General features: G+C 30.9%; 5 protein-coding genes across 5 annotated transcripts; 3 read left to right on the forward strand and 2 right to left on the reverse strand.

The window, feature by feature from the left end:
• Positions 1–159: 159 nt before the first annotated feature.
• On the forward strand, positions 160–1,349 carry LOC149479505 (uncharacterized). The gene is made up of 3 exons (XM_089708343.1): positions 160–259; positions 571–709; positions 1,260–1,349. Exons 1-3 carry the CDS (start codon positions 170–172, stop codon positions 1,328–1,330), a joined length of 300 nt encoding a protein of 99 aa, XP_089564469.1. The 5' UTR covers positions 160–169; the 3' UTR covers positions 1,331–1,349.
• Positions 1,331–3,608, reverse strand: LOC149479506 (uncharacterized). Its single transcript, XM_089708309.1, has 4 exons — positions 3,435–3,608; positions 3,000–3,360; positions 2,474–2,668; positions 1,331–1,449 (listed from the first exon to the last, which is right to left on the reverse strand). The coding sequence occupies exons 1-4, from the start codon at positions 3,606–3,608 to the stop codon at positions 1,406–1,408; spliced, it is 774 nt and encodes a 257-aa protein (XP_089564435.1). The 3' UTR covers positions 1,331–1,405.
• A 1,615-nt stretch (positions 3,609–5,223) lies between these two features.
• LOC149479507 (uncharacterized) lies at positions 5,224–7,414 on the forward strand. Its single transcript, XM_089707718.1, has 4 exons — positions 5,224–5,251; positions 5,692–5,747; positions 6,410–6,545; positions 7,299–7,414. The coding sequence occupies exons 1-4, from the start codon at positions 5,224–5,226 to the stop codon at positions 7,412–7,414; spliced, it is 336 nt and encodes a 111-aa protein (XP_089563844.1).
• Positions 7,415–8,102: 688 nt separating this feature from the next.
• Positions 8,103–11,598, forward strand: LOC149479508 (uncharacterized). The gene is made up of 3 exons (XM_089708310.1): positions 8,103–8,177; positions 8,707–8,842; positions 11,489–11,598. Exons 1-3 carry the CDS (start codon positions 8,103–8,105, stop codon positions 11,596–11,598), a joined length of 321 nt encoding a protein of 106 aa, XP_089564436.1.
• A 69-nt stretch (positions 11,599–11,667) lies between these two features.
• On the reverse strand, positions 11,668–12,926 carry LOC149479509 (uncharacterized). The gene is made up of 2 exons (XM_089708002.1): positions 12,841–12,926; positions 11,668–12,415 (listed from the first exon to the last, which is right to left on the reverse strand). Exon 2 carries the CDS (start codon positions 12,407–12,409, stop codon positions 12,068–12,070), a length of 342 nt encoding a protein of 113 aa, XP_089564128.1. The 5' UTR covers positions 12,410–12,415; positions 12,841–12,926; the 3' UTR covers positions 11,668–12,067.
• Positions 12,927–18,403: the final 5,477 nt, after the last annotated feature.

Raw genomic sequence — 18,403 nt, forward strand, 5'->3', positions numbered from 1 at the left:
ACTCGATACGCAGAATCAAAGATACAAAGATAATGTATAGCTCTTGCTAAGTAGATTCCTAGTAAACGCAACCTATTTTATAAACATACGATTCCTAGTATTAGAAATAATAGCTTGTTCTATGGTAAATAAGAACGAGCATTCCTCATAGGAGTAATGCAAAGGCAACATGTCTTCACAAATATTCATATTTTGCACAATGCTATCTTGTTTATTCCAAGATGGTGACCTACATCTAGTTGGGGACAAAGCACACTTGGTAAGAATATTTAGAACTCTATACAATTCATATTTACTATCATAAGATTTCCATAGTGTAATAGTATTTTAGTTCGAGGTGAAATATACGTCATTGATTATAAATCTAGCAGCATCTAGAAAGAAAGAAAAAAAAAGCCTTTACAAAGGTCGTTTAAATAGTTGGAAAAAGACTGAGTGAACTTTTTTCCGAGGCGACGTAATTTTAATCCTTTATAAAGCTGGTTTGAAATAAAGCAGTATTAGCTTTAATCAGAACTCATTTTAAACCTTTTATTTTAATTATTCATGAAATACACGTTCCACTTTCAGACGGAGCTGAAGAAACTATGTGAACACGCTTACACGTGTTTCCACGACAATGTTATAATTTGCGGAAAGTCTGTGAACGAAGCGAGAACATTTCTGGATCTCTGCGATTTATACGAGTACTCTTGTGAATACAATATGGGTAATTATGATAACCTTCTTCTATGATATTTGTTTCTTTATTTATGTTTAGTTCAACGCTCTTCATATCCTATCAAAAACAGACTAGGTAATAGGTATATAGTACCGGGGCATACATCAAGTTTCAGTAAGATCTATTAAGCAGTTTTTGCGTAAAGTACCACAAATATCAACACGTGTTGATTTCACTTGTAAATCTTGAATCTAAGCAGCGCAGGAAGTATTTTATAGTATCGAATGAACATAGCTTATTTCGAATCCTTTGAGGAACGCCATAAGCCTGTTATTTCTCCTTTGAAAACTTATCTAGTAATCTCACTCGTTAGGACTTATGCCACACTGTATTGTCTTTATATTTTAGCGTTAAATTTTATTATAGTAGTTCAATGCTTCTCTTTCAACTTATTGAAAATAATAATGCAATATTTTAAAACGTTCTGAAACACTTTTGTGAATAATATTTGAAGAAAACAAAAACGGTGATTCTTTTATTTATCTTTACATTTGTACATTTTTAAATCAGATTTTCCTAACTTTAATTCTCATTTCAGTTTTCAGACATGTCAAAGACGAAGAAGGAATATGTCCTAATCCAAGAGAATTAGGACAAGGAGTCGGTTGAACATCGTATATTTTTAATTCATAAATAATTTAAAGTTAATTTAATATTCTTAACAAATATCAATTGTGATACAATTCAATTAGCCAATCCAGGTCGACATGTGGGCACTAAAGCGAAATCTGGAACAAAGATAAATAATATTCTCTTTAAACATCAAATCGTATTAAATTTATTTCATTACATTTATTGCTATTTTTCTTTAGTAGCTTTATAACCGCATAGTATTCATATGAGAATTAAGTTAATAATGTAAATGTAATGTATACAAGTCATATATGTCATACTATATAAAGGCGAAAGTTTGTAAGTATGGATGTATGGATGTTTGTTACTCTTTCACGTAAAAACTACTGAACTGATTACAATGAAATTTAGCACACATATAGAGGGTAACTTGGATTAACACATAGGATAGATTTTATCCCGGAAATCCCACGGGAACACAGGAACTATGCGGGTTTTCCTTTGAAAACGCGGGCGAAGCCGCGGGCGGTAATCTAGTCAGTCATATTTAAGAAAAGAGGTTCTACCATCTGCCAACAGTTGAACAGTTTGACAGAATGTTATGTAAAAATTTGTATTTTATGAAAAAAAATTATCGACATTTAAATTTGTAATTACTGGAGAAAGTTACTCATCTGTTCAATTAATATGTAATTACTCTGGAAAGTTTCATCTTCTGAGAGTAATCAGCAAAAACCTTTATATTATGAGAGCCCTAATGGAAATTTATCGAGACAAAAACTTTTTCCTCGAGAATTACAAAAGACTCACCTTGCTCTATGACGATAGACGTATTCTTAACGAGTGTTTTTTTTTTTTTGTTAAAATTTAATCATTGATTAGATATATTATGTTTTAATAATGTATAGCTAGGACACAACAAATTAAGATCATTAAATAATTAATTTTGTCCATAATTTATAAAACTTTCCATTGAAATTACGATGGAATATGAAAAATTTTGTTCTCTTGTTCATAATAAAATACAATTATATTATAATGAAAGGGTTTCTTTTGTTTTGTGTGACGTATACTCCTGCCACTTATGTTGTTACCTCTTTAATTTTCATACAATAATGTGCTCATGATAAAATATATATTTTAACATACAAAATGTAGTTTGATTATAAAAATACTTACTATACTTCCAATAGCAGTTAACTTGCAACATATGGCATATATCGTCGAATTTTCCATATCCAAAATTATCGTCATAACCACACACAGGATTGAAGGTTCTACGGCATACTACAGCAACTGCACACCAAGGGCTAGGTCGATTGATTTGATTTTCCGGCAAAATAATAGGACTTCCACCGTACGAACGCCGATACTGTAAAAATAATCAAATGAAATAGCAATACCATGAAGTTATAGCTAACATTTAAGCGATCTAATAATTACCTAATTGGGATATAGTGGAAATAGATTTGGTAATTTGAATTTAAAATTAAAACTCCCGGTGAATTGTATCTATATTTTGGGGTACCTTTTTATTTTTCAATAATAAAAGTAAATCTTGTTCTAAGTCTTGTTTATTAAAAATAATGCCAAAATTTATTAAGTGGCAAACTTCTGAAGCAAATCAAAAATTAAAAAGGAAATAAAAAATTATGCTTCAGAAGATTGTTTATGTTTACGCATCTACCTCCATACTATTATGTATTAGAACGTCTTTCTACAAGGGGAGTTGGCGCATCATCGCTCTCAAACGCCCGCATTATCATGTCTTTAAAAAGAACCCCATAGGTTGGAATACTTCTCCCGAATTTAATTAAAGGGTTATCCGTATCTTCGGAATTACTGCGCCTCGACTGGCGGTGTACCTCAATTTTCTCAGGCATTTTCGGTTCATCCATTTTATGACTGAGATTATCGATAAGAGTTTTAATTAATTCGCCATTATTTGTTGCCGTTTTTATAAGATGCTCCAAAGCTTGCGTGTGCTGTATCAGTTTTTCTTCCACAAACTCGACGAATTTATTCTTCTTGATTTTTACGTCTTCGCTTTCACGTTTATGTATTTTCTGGTGAAATAAACCGCTTGTCTTAGTTTTTGCTGCTTTTAATTAAATTAAATTATAATAATTAATTTCCTTACCGTAGGTGGCTCCATAGCGTAGACTAGAACATCTTCCAAGCTTTCTATTGGGTCTTGATTGGTGTATACTATATACGTGAGCAATACAACTGCAAATAGAAAACATTTTAAATTTTGGGAATTTTTGGACGAAATAATTAATTTAAAAAAATTACCAATATATAGAGCCTTCATGTTGTCCTTTAGAATCTAAGCAATTGGGTCGGGGGGCGAAGGAAACAGCACTTATAGTGTCGATAATTGAACGCGCAATACAAATGATTTTAATACTTGAACATTAATACGCATACAGTTTTTCAGTTTTAAATTTGATATTTAGTTTTATAGCATTGTAAGCAAAATGCTTTATCAATGAGAAATGTTTAAAGAATAGAAAATATTAGATCGTGAGGCGGGATTCAAACCCACGAATGATGAAAGATTTTCTTACAAATTGCTCAGGTTTAATTTTAAATCTCTCATAAATATAATATCACTGTTACAGACAACAAAGTTCGTTATTAAGCTCCTTCTTAAATACCTAATTACGTTCAAAGAAACTGCGTAGGCAGCACTTGCTTTGTAAATTTCAGCTGAATAGCCGTATAACATTTATTAGACCTTCGGCTTACCTTGTAAATCTTTGTTTTTATAATTAAAAATATCTTCTACGTTTAAGGCAATAATTTTGATAAACGGTATTAATTTAATGTTTATCTACGTTATAACATCGTTTTATTAAATGTTAGATTATCCGACGAGTAAGAAAATAAACACTAGGCTAGACTAGAATATCATGAATTCTCTTTCAGACAAGTATTGATATTGAATATTTATCAAATATCAATACTTATGCTTTACAAAATAAATAAATTCATGAAATATGCAGCTCTATCTATCTTCTTAAGTATAAAATAAAATTGTTAAAAAGATGGGTACCTATATATTAAAGTGTAGTTGGCCTTTATGAATATAAGCTTAATGCCAACCTGGTTAACATTTTTCCATTTCTTATTTTCGTGCAATCAATACGTATTTTATTATAAAAAACTTATTTAAAAAAATAACCTAAAAGTATCAAATCTTTTCAATCCAAATCGTTTATTCACTGTGATTTATAGGTATTAACCGGATCGTGATTAAATTACTGCGTTGATGCGGTTCTCTCGCAGCTAATTGTGCTGTCACATGCTACTCCATTTCAATTTTAAACTAACAAAGCTGCAACAAACAATGGTATTAACTTTACGTCATTATGAACTAAAAATAAACTTGTAATTAATACAGTTTGCTAATTGGTGATATACCGATGATTTACTGTACCGCCTCCTTGATACTGTGGTTGACGCGTGAGCGTAGAACCGAGGTTCTGGGTTCGATTCCCGATGAAAAAAACGGTTTCGAACTGGCAGGACCTAGAAGGCTGATACTAAAGAAAAATCGATCAGTGAGATGTATGCATAATGCATCTGCCCCTTACACGGGACTTCCCCTTTTTTACTTAATTGTTGATTTAGGATAAAATGAAACTGCTTTAACTGAATTCATAAAAAAATATTTCATTTAACTACGAACACATAATTTTACGGTGCAAATAATTGTTATACAAATAGGTGAGATCACAAACTCAATTCTAAGAACACAAATAGAAACATAAAACATTTTTATTACATTCTGTGTGTATTACAAGATTGCTATATACGAAAGTAATATACCCACATTCAATAACTTTATTCCATCATATAGTTGAATTTAAAACTTTTATAATGGATTGACAGGTTTTTCATAGAGTTATTTCCATGCAATAATTATGCTAAATTATGATTATATTATAATAGGTGAGTTATTAATTTCTACCTAATCGCCTCCTTAGTATTCAGTAGTCATCCAGAGATCCTGCGTTTGATCTCTGGTTGATGTAATAAAATAAATTATTTATTGATCAAACCATAAAAAGACATAATTATAAGACACATTTTTAGTTGAATATGTTCTGTGGCTGAATATATTAAAGAAGTCCTTAAGTAGTCGCTTTCTTATTGATAATATTCTGTCACTCAAATAGCGTAGGTTTCTTTCAGTGAAAAAATTTCAATAATAGAACAGTAGGTACTTCTAAAAATTAGTCCCCTGCAAATAGTTAGAAACGGTTATGTTTCTTTATACATATATAGAGTAGTCAGATTTTGTTGTATTTTGTTGTCATAAATATGGAAAAAAATAACAAAAAACGTAATTATTATAAGTTGTAGGACTAAATAAATATTATTTATTGCAGCCACACATTTACTAGCGTATATTACTTTAGCTTCGTCGCACAGTGAATCTATAAAAGTAAGTCAGAAAAAAATATAATTTAGTCTAGTTTAACGTCTTCCAAAAGTGCTGATTGCTTCCATTAATATTATACTGAGCCTAATTGTTATATACGGTCTCTAAAATGGGCGCCATGTATATTGAAAATGATTTATAATCGAACCCGTCTATACTCTGTGGTACCTACCTACTTTTGTTTTAGTAATAACTTTGGTTATTATATTACATACTTAACTCTTCTTTCATTATCTAAATTCTTGTATTATTAAATAAAATAAATTTATATATCTAGGTATATCTGAATATGTTTGTATTTTTATTTATTATCAATTTACAAATATGACATAAGATACATATGAAAGTGTTTTAATTCAGAGAAAAGCCTTGATCTCGTTTTCAAACAATAAACTTAAAACGGGTAGAGAATAACAAAGAATGTTAAAAATACCTCGTTGGTACGTATTTATTATACAACAGTGGTTGAAAAATTAGATTTTTAAAATATGTATTATATTACATTGTATTGGAAAAGATAGTTAGATATGTTATTAACTTATTATAATTAACCTCACATTATCAATCACAAAAACCACGATAAAATGGTGAACCCTATACTCAAAACCATTAGTTTTTGTATATTATTGTATTCAATTATTACTTAAATCATGATAAAACCGTAGAATGAAGAAGAATGCAAGATAGCAGATCTCTGTGTGCACGACAAAGTGCCGATGTGCGGGATTGACTCTTGTGGGGAAATGCGCACTTTCATCGATACCTGTGACATGCATGAATTCAATTGTGATAGCAAGAAGGGTATATATTTATAAATTTTAAGCTATTGCATAGCTTTTATCTCAGACTTTGAGCGCGGCGACCGAATGTAAAAATTCCGTAACGAAAAAACCTAACACCCCCTACTCCAACCGGCACAGCGATGCGATGCTATGCAATAGCTTTACCGCGGCAGTTCGAATGCCACACGTATTTTTTTCCTATCTTTGTATTAACAGACGCTTCATATGATAAGGACAATTATTCGCTCTTACAAGTACCTACGTGTATACTACTACTAAAGACACCATAGCTCTGGGAAAGAATTACTCTTATTCACAAAAGTTTTGTAAAAAAAATATTGGAAGTTTTTAAAGGCTTACCAGCAGTTTTTATTTCTTCCTATTAAACTAATAGACTAAAGCTGAATAGAATTAAATGCGTTAAAATTTCACAAATTATATTTTCTTTTTTTGGAAGGTGAAACCGAGGAGTAAAGCCAGTGCGTTATAATACACATCTATGTAATATAACACGATCCTCAGCTATTATAGAACAATGAGTCTATTCAATCCAACATCAAACGTTATTTCCTCAATATTTGTCATATTTCAATCTTCTGATACGATAGAAGTTTTAATGGCTGATAATAATCTTGCCAAGACTGAAGTTTTTTAATCATATCTTTTAATATTTCGTGTACTAGTATAATTATTATACAGAAAAGTATAGATTAGAGTCTGTTTATTAAATTTATTAAAAATTAATTAACCTTATATAATATTGTAATTCTAGATTTCAAACAAAGACCGATCCATGAATGTTGGGTGACATGCAAACGCGGAAGATCTTTCAAGAAACCTGAATTCAGAACCGACTGCAATTTAAATATGAAATCTAAATATAAATAGAGCATTAATTTGAGTCTTTTATTTAAGTTCCTTATTATTTTACAGTTATGTTAAGCAAATTTTAATATCTATTTATAGGTTTTATGTAGGTGAAACGAATTATCTCTATATATATAAAAAATCACGATTTTTTATAATTTTACGACTAAAATGGAATAAGTAGAATCCACAAAAATATTGATTTTCAATATTCGATTTCACGTTAATGCTTTGATATCATTATCTTAATAATACCAGAATGGCAGTGTAATTTTATTTTCCTTGTCAGTTACCTATTACTACCAGGCAATATACATATGTAGGTATGTACATTCATATTTAAAAACTTAAGAAAATAAAAAAGAGTGTGTGTGCCGAGCACACATGACAAAAGTGAAACTTCTTTGACAAGATTCAAAGATACCAAAATCGTCGCTTTACAAGTCGCTATAAGTGACGGTATTACCATGACGCCTTGAAATTTTACTCTCAACGCGCCTAAGGAAGTTTCACTTCATAAGAAAAAAAAAATGATGTATATTTAAAGTACCCTGTTCAATACTTGGTCGTTGGTTTAACGCAGGATTGCATTAGAGTACAGCAAGTGAGCCAATAAAACAGCATTCATATAAAATTTTACGATCACACTTATTGAATGTGTAATGGAGAAATATTTAGCTTTGTATAGAACCATGTTGATATTGAAACTATGTTATATGTACTTAGTATAGTTCTACTAATTATGAAGGTGCAAATTTGCGTGGCACATGTTGATGGAGCTAAGGTAAAATAATTGATATTTGAAATATTTATAAGAATTATCAGATAATTTATTATTATATTTTTTTTACAAATTTGTTGTTGTTTTAACGACTCTCCCTTACTATCTTACTTAAATTATATTCGTCCATGCTTACTCGGATTTCTTCAAAGTAAATGCACAATTTGAAGCAAAAACCAAAGAGAAGGTACATTTCGATGCTAAAAAAACTTTATCATTCTATCGAATTGTATAGCTTTTAAAATGTTTTCCTTTCCAAAAAAGCCATATCTCTCGTTACTAAAATTATACAGAGCGTCAATAAAGTTCTTCTAGTCAACTCTTAAATATGTGAAAAATCGCAATAAAGATCATATCGTCTAAACTACGAAAAATTGCATGACAAAATATTATAGAGGGTGATTGCCCAAGCGGTACTCTATCTCTGGACCACCGCTTGACGTCTTTCCTGCGACACATTGCATATAAGCTTACGTGTTCCTTATACTTTTGATTAATTTTCTATCCAATAAGTTTCGTTTTACAATTTCAGCTTGAAGAAGAGTGCAACATAGCAGACATATGCCGACACGACCAAGTGCCAATGTGCGGAATCGACTCGTGCGGCGAAATGCGCACCTTTATCGATACGTGTGATATGCATGAATATAACTGTGATAGCAGAAAGGGTTTGTACTGTTTGACATAATAGAGAGCTTATTAAAATCTCGAATAAATTAAATAATGGTTTATGGTACAATAAGGACATGTAGCAATCAAAAAATGCGGTCTTGTGGAATACCGTTTCCTGCAAGACAACTGTTTTCACCCAACTACTTATTTAATTTATTTTTTTATTAAATTAATTTTACTTGCTGTCAATTCCATCTCTTTAACATTTATTGCTGGTTCACAGCTTCTAGATATGTTCTTTAGTTCATCTGCCAGTTGAAATGACTAACAATATTTGTAAAAATAATATACAAAAAGTATTGTATCAGAGTTTAATTGTCGATAAAGAAATACGTGCACATACACGATACATATAGAGTAATATGCATTCTATAGGCTTTCTAGTACAGGAACAATGAACAACCGCAACCCACCCAATATGGGATCTAACCACTACAATTCAAGTGATTGCACTCGAAACTTGTACTATGAAACTAAGTCTGAATACATGGTTAATAATAAATTAGGGCAAAACATTTATTTCAGACATATAATTAACCGTCAGCTTCAGAAAATGTAACTAACTTGATTTTCCACGTACAAATATGTGTAAATTATACTTATAGCATAATTGAAATTAATTTTAATATAATCTCTACAAAACCTGAAAATTGACGAGTACTTATACAAAATCTACCAATAGATAACTGTATCTAATGTTTTTCTTTGGTTTGTGTTGTAATTTGTATTACGAGCCAAAACACACCTGTTGCAAAATACTTTCTTTGTCAATTGCTGCTTAAATGTTTATTACACTTGGCCCTATTCCAGAAATTCGTATAGTTTCAGTAAAGCTAGATTAGCAAATTACTTGTTGAATAGGTACATAACTACTAATGATGGAGGAGTTCTGTCTTATATGTATAGTCATAAAACACTAATTTCTTTTTTAAAGTTTGACATCGTTTTTTTTTAATTTAAAAGAAATTTGGAAAAACAATTTTAAACTACGTTGAAATGATTTAACGTTGAAAATATATAATTATAATACATAGAAGATATTGAAGTCAATTTATCAACTCGCATTTATTTATAGGCAAAAGCAGAAGCTACCTAACTAGAATAATATAATCCATAAGTGGTCTTAAATCAACGTAAATTAATTAATTAGTCATAACTTGTTCAATCAATACTATTATAAACAATAGAGCCTGTAAACTAAGTTCGTCATACCAATATTCAATGCTAATTTGCATATCTCATTAAATAGATCAACCCTTTGACATTCACGATAGCTAACGACCCGTAACCTTTGCCAATACGCTATAGTATTATTTGAGAGGAAAATTAATACGTAGGTGTATTGAACTTCAATTTATACTGGCGACGGCCATGTCATATCATCAAAAGCAGACAATTACGTAAATGGCTTTGTCTGGGTGAATTGAGGTGAATAGTCACACAGATAGACATTAAAATATGAACATTTTGGCACGACCAACTACTTAAAAAAAATAGGAAAAAATGATTATCAATCTCTCTATAGAATACTAAAATTCGACATCGTATTTTCAATTTCTATTTAACAGTTGAATAACCTATACATCCTTTTAATGCGATGTGAATCTCTAGAAAATAAATCATCTTACTATTTCTGCGAACTATTTACTTTATAAATAACATCTAATATTACTTGATCCCATAAGGACTTCAACGTTCAACTCCGACTGAAATCACGTTTCATTTCTTTGTAAATTGTAAACATTTTTAATAAAATCCGCCTACACAAGCAAATAGCGATTCATTTTGTAGAGAAAATGTAATACAAATTTTAAAATAAAAGCTTTCTAAGATACACACGACCTTTATACGGTTCATTGGTTAAAATCATTTAGAGAAAATCAATAGATACATCTTTTGCATAGGTATACCTATACGTAATAAAGTTTTTATAAAATTTGATACAAGACAAGATAATATAAAAACAGTCTAGTATAAAAGTATCAATGTCGTATGCTGCAATATATATGATATTATCATCGAACTAAAATATAAAATCAATGAAGAGAAACGATTGAAAGTATCGTTTTTATGTTTTATCAAGGTTTTATCTCATAACAATCTGTCATCTATCAAAAAATTTCAAGCTTTAAAGTCCAAGCTATTCAAATGATATTTTATCCATATTAAAGTCTAAATTGTACTAATTTATATTGCAACAATAACCTTACTTTCTAATATAAAAATAGATGTTTACCTATGTTAACATTCAGTTCTAACTGAGTAAAACAACCGATCGGAAGTAACAGTATTTTTTCAGAAAAAAATCGCATTACATACAGTGATTAAGTTAATACATAAAAAAAATCGCTTATTCTTTCCCTAGACAAGAACATTCTTCTTTTATTTTACAACACCAAAAAACATTGTCTCTATACTTCCTGTTTAAAAAGAAATTCCTATAATAAGATATGAAAACAGAACCGTGTTTCAGTGGACCCAGTAGGGCAAAAAGGTGAATGGACCTTTATTTAGGTCATCTATTATTGATTTTCTATTGCACCAATACAGATTGGGATTCATATTATTGACATCTGTAACCTACTCTCAGTTTTCCTATGTTAAGATTACATATTAAAATTAAATTTATTGTCTCTTTACAGATTTTGTACAAAAACCAGTACACGAATGTTGGGTGACTTGCAAACGTGGTAGAAGTTTCAAAAAACGCGCCTACGGAGATGGCTGTGACATGGAAAATTTCATACATTAATAAATATAATTTTATAAATACTTACAGGATTTGTAAAATAAATGATAGGGTAGAAAGAAAACGAAAAACAACAAAACAGTTACTTTATTGAATAAATTAACAGTTTTAAATACGAAACAATAACTTACGTTACTGTACTTATTGTTCAAGATCACAGATTAATATTGCTCTAATCACACACATTAATTCTTTACATTCATACAATATCTATAAAAATATCTTTAATAATTATCTAAAACAAAGTGACGTCATGTGCACTATATTTACAGTGAAGGCCTAACTATAAATTAACGTAAGTTTTAAATATAATTACAATCTCATTTTCTATATCAGTGGAAGTATACAACAACTATTATTAATAACAATATCGTTAACACTACATAAATCTTTAACATTAAAAATTATAAGTTACGCATTAAAATTAAGCCATGATTATATTTAGTGTCCTTTCGCTCCGGCTTATATGAATTTAATGCTGATCTAAGAACCCAGCATTTTTAACAATATCATAAATCCTTTGACGTGGGATCTTCTCAGCTTCGCGCTCAACCACTTGCATTTCCTTGTTCGTGAACCAGGATTCCTTGGCGAGTCCTGCGGCAATAGATGGGTTGCTGTAAAAGGCATTTGACTTCAAGAGACTTGGTGGGAGTTGGGCTTCGCTGGCTGCATTCAGTTCGACAGCAGGGTGAGAGCTCACAGGTGCTGTGTTAGCGTATTCGATGCCAGCGTGGAGAGGCGCAGCGAAGAATAGTCCGGGACGAGCCTGTGTTACCCCAAGCACGGTGGCGATGACAAATAGTTTCCACATTTTGAGCTGAAATTTAAAATGGTGTTATAGCAATTTATGCTGCGCTATGATTGCAATGTTTTTGTGTACGTTAAGAATTGGTACATGTAATTTCTTAGAGATTAATAGTAATTTCTATTTTATTCACTAGCGCAACTTAATGAAACTAATTTCTCTCACTGCTCACAGTTAATTAATGGCCAAGATCAAATAAAATGAGAATGAAGAAAGCACATTACGTTCACGAGTGGCGTATTTAAAATATGCCATTACGGGATTTAAGAGAAGTAAATAAGGATTTCATTACAAGGGAAAACGGGATAATTGGTTTATAAAATCTAATAAATTCCCAAACTATAGCGGTCTTTTGTGCTGTATCTCGACAATATCACGAAATATTTGACACACATATTTCAATGAATGAACACACTATATTTCCATTCAAAGATTACCTTATAAAAGTCTATCAAAACACAAGATCACAGTACCACAATCACAGTCACAAAAGTCACGGTCACGACTATAGAACCACTGCGCGGGCGCACGCCGCAGTCACAATATATACCAGCTTTACATCAACCTTCCGAACACTTCCGGACGTAGTTCCGATATTACTTACTATTTAAAAAACGATTATTTTATATGATACTAAAAGTATGTGGAAACATTAAGTAAATTATGCAAAGAGATCGATTCGGAAATGTCTTATGCAGAATTTCGAATACATCATTTTTGTATTCGTCTGCACAAAGATAATTAATAAAAAATATTGATTGATTATGTGCATACATTTATAATATAGGTAGGTACTAGCTTTCCGCCCACAGCTTCGCTCGCGTTTTCAAAGAAAAACCCGCATAGTTCCCGTTTCCGTGGAATTTCCGGGATAAATCCTATGCTATGTGTTAATCCAAGTTACCTCTATGTGTGTGCTAAATTTCATTGTAATCGGTTCAGTAGTATTTGCATGAAAGAGTAACAAACATACACACACACACATCCATCCTCACAAACTTTTGTATTTATAATATTAGTAAGAAGATAAGATAAAATCATACCTAATTATTTAGTATAATATGTCATACATGATCACCATTTAGTTGAGAATTACCAGCTCTTGTCACGAACTGTCGCATGAACCTTGGCCATAATATATAATGACGAAATACGAAGCAATACCACGCTTTTATTTTATAAAAATAACACGTTTCCTAACTTGTGTAATGAGAGAGCAACAGATCTTCTTCAATGCCAAATTTTAGCGAACAAAATGCTGAACGGTTGGACGATGTTCAAACTTTACGTGCTTCACAATGTTTGTTTTAGAAATGTTGGGCCCTGTTGCATAGAGCAAAATATTTTTGAAGTTTTACAAAAAGTCATTTCATTTTTAATAAATTGTATTATTTGTATAAACTTGAATTGTATAATTAAAGCAAATTTAGAGTAGACCGTACATTTTAATCTTTAAGAATTATATTGAAGTAGTTACATACCAACATAAACTGTTTCAATAGAAAAGACATAAAAAGCGGCTTTCTAGAAAGAACTGAGTAGTTATAACAAAATTGAAATGACTCATCCAAGTCCAACATCGTAGCCCTAATTTTAAAAACACCTTATTCATATTTATTTTTAGGAAATGCGAAATGTAGTGAACGGACATGACCCTTTATGTTATTTGCGATGTTTAAACACTTACATTCCTATAAATAATACTAAGAAGCATATCGAATAGAGCGTCTTTATCCTCAAAATTCGATAGGTTCCAATTTGCTCTGAAGTATTCTCAACTTTAATCAAAATCTTATTTCACTTCAATAGTAGTTATATTTCAATTAATTATCCTTATAGAACACCATTGCTCCAGTTACTCGCCTCGTTACCGTACAATGTCGTCACGATATATTCATAGTTAATTACATAGCTAACAAGTTCACTCGTTCGCCTTGCTGCAGTTCCGTATATAATCTATTGCTTCCTAGTTCCGTTCCGAGATTTATAATAAGCCGTTATTCTGGATCAGTTCCCTTCAAATGACAAGGCCCTCTAGAGAAAATTGCTGTACTATTTATTACTACATGCCATTAAATTTAATTGTATTAAAATTACTATGTAATTGGTGTCTCTTGATCATTGAAAGTTATCGTTCTAACTTTGTATATTGTTATCGACGTCACGAGTTAAATAAATTGTCTTCATACTACTATAAAAACTACATGAGACACATTAAAACGTATGAATAATTGAATTATTTCTAGAATGTAGCCACAAGCAAAACGCCAGCGATTGTGGTGCAATTTTCTAAAACTTTTTATAGAGCTAGTTAATACCTACTTACTAATAAGTAATAACGCTTACAATAAGAACGGCTTATTAACATGAAAAGCACGTAATATTCAAATAGGTTATGTCAACGAAATGCAGGTCAAGTGACGAAACTTTTAGCTCAAGATTATAAATGGTACCAACATTTCTTCAGAATTACATGTATTTCCCTAATAGTTTATTAGTAATTGTGTACCTACTGTAGAGTTTGAGTCATGTACTATTTAGATGTAGTCACAGAATACTTAATAGTAGATGTAGTGTATCTAAGATCCAACCAGCTTTAAAGGTGTTCATACAATTTTAGATGTAAAAATGAATACGTATCTACTATCTGATTTTGGGTTATAATTTTGTTTCCTACCACAATTTACTTTTTTAATAAATTAATTTGTTTGCAGAATAAATGCCCTTCAATTAAGAGTTTCCTAATTTCCGAGATTTGAGCAACTTCTTTCTTTATCTTTAGAATTCGACACGAATATTTAACGTGACTGCAACAAGATGGCTTTCGTAAGGGTCGCGAGGAAAATTATAAGTTGCGTAAAATCTAAGGCTTCAACGAATTTCAAGGACGGATGTGTCTGCAATAATCAGACTAAATCTATGGAGAAAATATACGATAATATATAATGTAAATTAAAAAAATGTTAGGTAAGCCGATTGGCTTCGGTTCCGATTAAATATAACTTACCTTTTATATGATTATATAAAAGGTAAGTTATATTTAATCGGAACCGAATGGCATACGCAAACTGATTTAAAGGCAGGTTCTTTCTTATCGATAAAGTTATAAAATTAATTAATATAATGTACTTGATACTTAAACATATGAATCTAAAATTTGGGTCGTAATAATTATATTATTTACCAACGTTTAAGGAGAATAATTAGTTCGCAATATACCGAAAGCGAATCAAAGACCTTAAATAACGTGATTTTAGGGCTTATAAATTATCAATTAATTATCCTTTCATTGGAAATATTTTACATGATTACAAATTACTGAACCTATAAAAATATAATTAAAACATGCATTGCTTGGTTACTTGACTGATTTAAAAGTAGGTTATTATAAATTGTATAAAACTATACAAGAATTTTACTCATAGGTATTATCCCATTTTTAATTACATTTAAATATGTAATTAAAGTGAATTTTCAATATAGCACAGATTTATTGGATGAGTATTATATTAAAAATCTTCAACTCTGACAACAAGAACATTTCATTATATTTATAAATAATTCAATATTTAATAGAAATATTTAATGAGAAAAAAGCATAATAAACACATAAATAACTCCACATAAAGCCTGCGTAACTAACGATTTCTTAAGATTATTACATGGTCAAGTTCATTGTAATACATGAACGAGGTCGACAAACATGTGACTATTGACTTAATGCCTTTAGAACTTTCGAGATCTTTTATAAAATATTTGATTTGTGAAACTGTTTATATTTGCATTGAAAGATGTTTATTGAATATAATATATTATATGATACCTTCTCCAAAAAGATTAAATTTAAATTTTCTGAAAAAAAAGTTGTGGACGCGTCTGCCTCTTATAATGAACAATAACTAATTAACTGCTGCCTGCTGGATCTGTAAAAACGTATATTAGAAATTGTGTCGAACACAAATATTTTATTATCTCTATAAAATAGAAGTAAATCATTAGATTTAAACAAATGTAATAATTATTCGAATTTGGTTTTCATTTTCCCAGTGCTGTAATTAAAAGTCTATCCATCTCAGAACTGTCAGATAAACCAACAATCCAACAATAGAAACCTTGACATTACCCGCCGTTTTCGGAATTTATCCCAGGCCATGTGATACTTTGGATCACTAATCTACGCATTTCAATGGATATTTAACCTTATTGCACGCCTCATTTTAAAAGTTATTTGCATTGAATTAAATAATAATATGCATAATATTAAATAACCTTATTCAACTGTTAGCAGTGTAGCATTATACCTACAACAAAACTTGCTATAAGACCCTATTTTAATAACACGGTTAAATTCACAACTTCTAAAAAAAGCAGAATTGTTTTCTCTTATATTATGATACTTACGAAACATTACCCAAATACTGGGACTTCAGATTACCAGAATGTTTGTAAAATTGTTAAGAAAAATAACTTTATTGAAACTACCAAAGTCTTGGTGCCGTTATTTTAAATTTGAATATTACTTTTAGTGGTAATGTTAAAAGTTGGATCCAGACACCATTAAAAAGTCACAGCCCTGAAGAACGTTTTTGTCTTTTGTCAGAACACTTAGTACACAAACATAGTTGAATAACCCTAAAGTCTGTGCCACTAAAAATTGGCTGGAAGCCAAATTCAATTGAAGACTTGGCTGTACTCATACGTAGTGCACTTCAGTCTATTAACCTACATTATGGAGAAGCATAACAGCCTATTACGCAATACCCAACCTTAACTTTCATTATGTCGACCAAAACGAAAATTTTCTTCATTAAAACTGTAGACTATACCACGAAGTGGCCAATGCGTTGTACCCCGTAAAAGTTTAACTCGATTTCCGTACCGTTCTCTTAGTATTTGGTAAAAATCACGACGCTCCCCTTTTGCTGTAGTCTCCCATGTCACGGGTCTTTCGCAATCTTCAGGATACATTTGACAAGTAATACCTGTATTCTGTACCGTTGGAGGTATTCTTGTCGTTGTTGTTGCATCTAAGGAACATGTAGTATTCAAAGAAACTTTAGTGGTGCTAAGTGTTGTGCTAGTTGTGGTACTTTTAGTTGTAGTGGCTGTTGTACTTTCAGTTGTACTGGCTGTTGTACTTGCTGTTGTACTTTCAGTTGTACTTGCTGTTTTACTTTCAGTTGTACTGGCTGTTGTACTTGCTGTTGTACTTTCAGTTGTACTTGCTGTTGTACTCTCAGTTGTATTTGCTGTTGTACTTTCAGTTGTACTGGCTGTTGTACTTTCAGTTGTACTTGCTGTTGTACTTTCAATTGTACTTGTAGTGGTACTTTCAGTTGTACTAGCTGTTGTGCTTTCAGTTATACTAGCTGTTGTGCTTTCAGTTGTACTAGCTGTTGTGCTTTCAGTTGTACTAGGTGTTGTAATTTCAGTTGTACGTGTAGTGATACTTTTAGTTGATATAGGAACTGTTGTACTCTGAGTTGTAGAAGAAGTTATACTAGAAGGCGATGATATTGTAGAACACTCCGTTGTAGTTACACTTTCTGCACATTCTTTATCATTTGTTGGATAGTATTCTGAAAGTTGAAGTATATTTTCAGTTTTTTTGTTGGAATTTTTCCTATTATCCTGCCAATATTTCATATTATAGTACTCACGCTTATGGTTGTCACAATTATATTCATACATATCACATTCATCTAGAAACTTCCGCGTCATTGTAAGTTTTGCTTCTATACCGCAAACGGCAATTCCAGTATGGTTACATACTTGAGCCATTGCGCATGGTTTCGGTGGCTGTGAAATAATAATTGTTAAATCCATAGACATTATTCACATTAATTGCTTGTACTTATTAAAAATAATCAAAACGCAACTTACAGGAACGTAATGTTCTTTCGTATGTTTGCTAAAGAAAAAACACACTGTAATCAATCAATCAACTTTATTTATTCCGATATTCAGTATCAACTACAAACAATTTATATAAATTATTTA

This window comes from Colias philodice, chromosome 20, assembly GCF_061535455.1.
Source record: "Colias philodice isolate Cphi_HAF_F1 chromosome 20, ilColPhil1 Martin Lab GWU primary, whole genome shotgun sequence".
NCBI classification, from domain to species: Eukaryota; Metazoa; Arthropoda; class Insecta; order Lepidoptera; family Pieridae; genus Colias; species Colias philodice.